At 32.0% G+C, this 6000-nt stretch overlaps 1 protein-coding gene across 1 annotated transcript in view; it reads left to right on the top strand.

Annotated features, from left to right (window-relative positions):
* The window catches only part of LOC123266520 (neutral and basic amino acid transport protein rBAT-like), a 12509-nt gene extending 6615 nt beyond the window's left edge, over window positions 1–5894 (top strand). Inside the window, exons 5-7 of the mRNA XM_044730803.1 lie at window positions 2855–3773; window positions 5304–5575; window positions 5652–5894. Of these exons, the coding sequence (XP_044586738.1) occupies window positions 2855–3773; window positions 5304–5575; window positions 5652–5877 (1417 nt within the window). The 3' untranslated portion in view covers window positions 5878–5894. The remainder of the gene's footprint in view (window positions 1–2854; window positions 3774–5303; window positions 5576–5651) is intronic.
* The last annotated feature ends 106 nt before the right edge of the window (window positions 5895–6000 follow it).

Genomic DNA, 6000 nt, shown 5'->3' with positions numbered 1-6000 from the left:
TATAGGTATCAATCCTATGCCACTATGGAAACCATACCATAGTTTATTGAAAAGTTCCTATACAATAATGGAATAGCTTCTCAATATATTATGGTTGCGGTTCCTATTGTGTGTGCAAGTTCATCACTTATACATATATGGAAATGGTTCCTATAATATTTGGGGAATGACGCACATAATAATAGAAAATGTTTATTTTCTCATACATGCCACCACTTCAAAAAAATATAAAAGTTGTTATTATATATTTTCTTGTTAATTTGTTATGTAAATGAAATTGATTCTTTTCACTAGAGGAAAAAAGTGCCTTCTTTTTCATAATTTTAATTCACGTGTACTTAATCTTAAATCGTTATTCCAACTCAGTTATAATTGTGCCACTATTGAAAAATGCCAGCAATTCTTAAAAGTTTTTCTAAAAAGGGATATTCTCACCATACAATTACAGGGGCAAAATAGATATAGGAATTGCGTTGGATTTTCACAATTTCATTTTATTTTTAAAAGAAAATTATTTATTTACAATACATAATACTTACTCAAATACCACTAAATCCACCTCAGGGTAAGTAATTACTTACTCATTAGGTGACTGAATGGTAACAATGTCTCGATAGCTTAACTGGTAGAGCCTTTGGCGCGTAACCAAACGATCCGGTTCGAGTCCCGTCTGGCTAAATTGAATTATTCTTCGGTCATCGAAAAATCTTTACCGAGGCAAGGTCCCCCTCCCCCTTTATCCTCTTTATTTCCTCAGTTCCCCAAATTTGTCTTTAATGACAAATTTAGCTATGAATTATGGCTTATTATTTTCCCTACGGAAAAATGATATATCCTAGAATATAGCTGGGAATATATCCTAGAATATACTCTAGAATATATGCTAGATATACAAAAATTCACAAAAAATATATGCTACGATATATGTTAGTATACAGAGTAAAGTCCCAGAAGCCCGGATGTTCTGAAAACCTTAGCCATTTGGTTGTAGATATCATTTATTAATTAAAATAACGTGTCCTTTTATGTGTTAGGAGAGAGAGTATTAGTGTCAAGTCATGTTCAACGAAGATGCTTGCACGTGTGGAATTTTGTGAGCAACATGTGTGACTACGTTAGCCGTAGAAAGCCCGTAGTTAGTCATACAGTTGGGCTGTGTGTCTTTGTTTTTGGCTACCATACTTTTACTGGTCACCGGCGCTCTCTCTAACAAATGAATAGACGTTATTTTTAATTAATAATTAATTATCCACAGTGCGGTTGACTGAAACTTGGCTTAGGCACCTTTCGTCTGCGCCTGATGGGTTCTTTTTTTTTCATCAGATGCTACAATGGCGTCCGTGACTTTTGGGACACCCTGTAACGGCGGGTAACAACAGTAATCATAAATAATTATATATGACTATATATGGAGCAATATACAGCCAAGCAAGATTATATATAGTTCCATATATAATTATAGTTATATATATATAGTTATATATAAGCATACATGATTATATATGGAATTGTATATGAGGTTATATATAATCATATATAATTATATATGACTATATATGGAGCAATATACAGCCATGCAGGATTATATAGTTCCATATATAATTATATATAGCCATACATGACTATATATGGAATTGTATATGAGGTCATATATAATTATATATGACTATATATGGAGCAATATACAGCCAAGCAAGATTATATATAGTTCCATATATAATTATATATAGTTATATATAAGCATACATGATTATATATGGAATTGTATATGAGGTTATATATAATCATATATAATTATATATGACTATAGATGGAGCAATATACAGCCATGCAGGATTATATAGTTTCATATATAATTATATATAGCCATACATGATTATATATGGAATTGTATATGAGGTCATATATAATCATATATAATTATATATGCTTATATATAATTAACATAAATACAAATTTTTTCTTTGAAAAAAAATTTTTTTTTGGTAATCACAAAAAGTGTAAAATGTTGTTTATAATTACGTTTAAATAATTCTGAAATACAAAATTTGTTACATTTCCTATGAGATGTTTTGGTCTGCTCTGCTACTACCTAATAGTAAAATCATTATTTATTTTATTATTTAAATAAGTGTTATATTATAATGAGATTCGGTAAAATAAATAAATTATGAATTATGACTATCCAAATATATTATAAAATCAATTTTTATATTATATTTATGATAAACCCATATGATACATTATGTAGATCATAGAATCATTGTCATCTAAGACAGCAGCACAGCAGACAGAAACTTCAAAACTCAAGGAGATCACTAAAGTGAAGCAGCATTGAGCAGGGTTAATAGTTGGATGGGTGACCGCTGGTGTTATAACCGTAAAATTATAGCTAGATTTTTTTTTGCATTTTAATTGGTTACAGAGAATTGCGTAGGACCATATTAAATACTCTATCCATAAAATTAACCCAATAATTAATTAGATGTAATAAATATATAATTAAATTTTGTTATATATAATTATAAATAGTTATATATAATTATACATAATTATATATGATTAGATATGATTATATTTGGCCATTTTTTATATATAATTATATATAACCAATTTATATATAAATATTTTTTCTCGGGTAGATGTTCAATTAATACATTTTTAGCTCGAACAACTCAAAATGCGAAAAACGGTGCTTTGAGCTTGAAAAGCTCAAATATTAACAAAAAAATGCATTTTAAGGCACTTTAAAATCAAATTTAGCGGGAAGTTCTAGGGTTGGCCTGCGCGGTCAGCCGATTTCCAGATTTTTATAAAAAAGGTATCATTTAAAAAAAAAAAATAAAACTTCCAGATGTGACCCGACAACAGAATGGTGGCAAGGAAAGCTGTTCTACGAAATATTCCCAGCTTCCTTCCAAGATTCCTCAAAAATAGGCGACGGAATTGGCGACCTCCAGGGTATCAGCTCGCGAATCAACTACTTGAAGTCTCTGGGCGTAAAAGCAGTTCGCCTGAATTCAATTTTTCCATCAGAGCACTACCCGGAGCACTACTCGAGCATCCAAAGCTTGATTTCCATCGACGAGAACCTGGGCCGTGCTACAGACTTCGACGAGCTCCTGCAGAATCTCCATCGCAGTGGCATCAAACTAATTCTGGACGTTCCAGTGCGTTACATTCCAGTTCCTGAAACACTGAAGCAAAAGCGTGAGGTGGAAAATTCAACGGGTTCAAAAATTGTAACTCCAAACTTCCAGCGCTACGTCGCTAGTCCAGACAACCAGGTCAACGTGATCTACCAGGTGACTGCAGCTCTGAAATTCTGGCGCTCGAAGAACGTCGACGGGTTTTACCTCAAGGACCTGGAGCACCACGTTAACAACAACTCCAACATTGTTGACGTTCTGAACCTCTGGAGAGACCTTATGGAGGGTGATAGGATCCTCATGTGCCACTGGAAGGTCCTGGAGGCTGCTAAGAGCGAAGATGTCAAGAAAGCTTTGATCCAAAGCATGAACCTGGTGGATTTTACCCTCAACTTCGGGAACGGGACTCTGGAGCTCAAGAAGCAGGTGGATCAAGTCATCAGCAGCAGAATCTTCCAGGGACTCAATGATGAAGAGATCCAAAGTCGGCCCTGGATGCACTGGTCCACTGGAGGCGTTGACAGGCGGCTTATTGATGGTTTGGTGGTTAAAAATGCCAGTTGTGCAGCTCTTGTCTTTTCTATGATGCTTCCTGGGACTCCTAGTATCTTCTACGGTGACGAGGTAACTAAAAAAAAAATTTTATTGAAATTTAAAGACACCTGTTCATTTTTTTGGATTTTTATAACAGAATTATTGTGAAAAAATTTAACAAAAAAATTAATCTAGAAATTAAAAAAAAATTCCAACTGCAAATTTTTATTTAAAGTATAATTAAAAATTGATAATTACCTGCTGAATATAAAATTAAATTACTAGATTTTTTTAATTGAAATTGCTACGCTACTTGGTTAATATTTGATTCCTTTACTCCACATGTATAATTTTTTTGAGCTTTTATGGATGAAATTTTTTTAATAAATTTTTCTTGCTATAATTTGTTAAAAAAAGTCTAAAAATTATTAGATATCTCTCAATTTTACTATCATAAATTTTTATTAATATTATAGGAATCTGATCATTTTTGGAATTTTTTTTTAATAAAATTTCACATCCATTATTAAAAAAAAAAAAAAAAACAATTTTAAGGGGGTATTTTAGGTGTTTTTTCGGTCGCTATAGAAAAAAAGAACAAATATTTTTATAAGTTTTTAATTGATATTTAAGTAAATAGTAAAAAACACTAATAAAATTAAAAAAAAAATCAAATTTCAAAAAACTGAAAACCGGCAAAGTGGAGACTGATGAAAAAATGGCACATCCTGGTGTGCAGGATATCAATCCTTACAGTGACCAGAAATGGAAAACAATTAATAGTCCTTAAAAAGGAAGGATTTAGTTATTGCACTACCAGATGTTTTAAAGAAAAAAAAATTTTTCACAAAATAGCGGTGGTTTGAAAAGTACGTTTTGTTTTTTCCCTGTTTTTCTGACGTTTGGAATTTTTTAAAGATCTAAAAATAATTTTTTATTTAAAAACGCTCCGTACTGCGATACTATGATGTATAAAGAAACTCTGGGTAAAATTTCAAGTGAATCGGTTGAGTAGAACTTGAGATATCTTGTTATACATCATAAAATTCATATGTCGACGGTCTAATTAGCAAGTGGTCTAACTTTTTATTTTTTAGAGGGTGATTTTTTAACATTTTGATGAAGCAATAGTCTAATAATAAATTATTTGAATGATCTAAACCAAAATATTATACCTTTATTAGATATTGAATTATTTTTTAAAGTGGTAATTAATTTTGAACTAATTGTTTTGCCCTCCGGGCGGAAAGTGGCAACTTTCGTCCCGCTGCGCTAAACAAAGTTGCCGCTTTCCGCCTTCGTCGAGCAAAAAATAGTATACACTCCACGGGAAGTAAATAAGAGAAGCCTCAGATCACATGTTTGTCAACCTCGGCTTCGCCTCGGCCGACAATTACATGTGATCTGAGACATTTCTTACTTTACTTCCCTAGGTGTGTAATATACTATTTTCATACAAATGGAAGATTTTCTAAAATGGAGTTAGACAATTTGCTAATTAGAACGTCGATGTACTAAAACCATTGTAATTATTAACCCTGTTAATGGCCTATGTTGTTGGGTATATTTATTTAAATAAAATAAAATAAAATAAAACAAACCTTATTCTTTATTTTCTAGATTGGAATGGGTGACTGCGCTTGTGAAGATCACAAAGACCTTGAGCACTTGCATAATTTGTCCCCGATGCCTTGGCAAGTTGTTCTCAACAATAAATCCGAAGGATTCTCGACGAATCTCGTGATTCCGTGGTTACCAGCTTCGAATATTTTCGCTGGAGATAGCAACATGGATTTACTGAAGAGCATGATTAGATTAAGGGAGTCCACTGCGCCGATTTATAGTGACACTGCGAAAAGACATGAACAGTTTGGAGTTAATTGTGAAATCAAGTAAGCTAGATCTGTAATTATTGACTATATTAATTAATTTTTATATTGTTTAATGCTAACTTAAAAATTGTTTCAGGTACGCTCGCGATGAGCTGATAATAATTGAGCGTTGGTATACTCGGCAAAACACCTACATATATCTTGGGAACTTCGGGAACACCACACACAAAAAAGACTTTTCTTCTTTCTTCTACGAGGGTACTATTGTCGTAGGTCCTGTCAAGAAAGTTAATCAAACTATTCACTTCAAGGAGTTTGAGATTGCTCCTGGAGAAGCTTTTGTTATTAGACTTGAGAAATAAATTTATTTTTGAAGCTATTTTCTCTTGAATTTATTGAATTATACTGAATTTATTTTCAGAGAAGAAAAGTACTATTAATTTTATAAAAAAAAAAATTATTATTATAATTGTACGATAGATTAA

This window comes from Cotesia glomerata, linkage group LG6 (genome assembly GCF_020080835.1).
Source record: "Cotesia glomerata isolate CgM1 linkage group LG6, MPM_Cglom_v2.3, whole genome shotgun sequence".
NCBI lineage: Eukaryota > Metazoa > Arthropoda > Insecta > Hymenoptera > Braconidae > Cotesia > Cotesia glomerata.
This window is presented reverse-complemented; position numbering and strand designations above follow the sequence as displayed.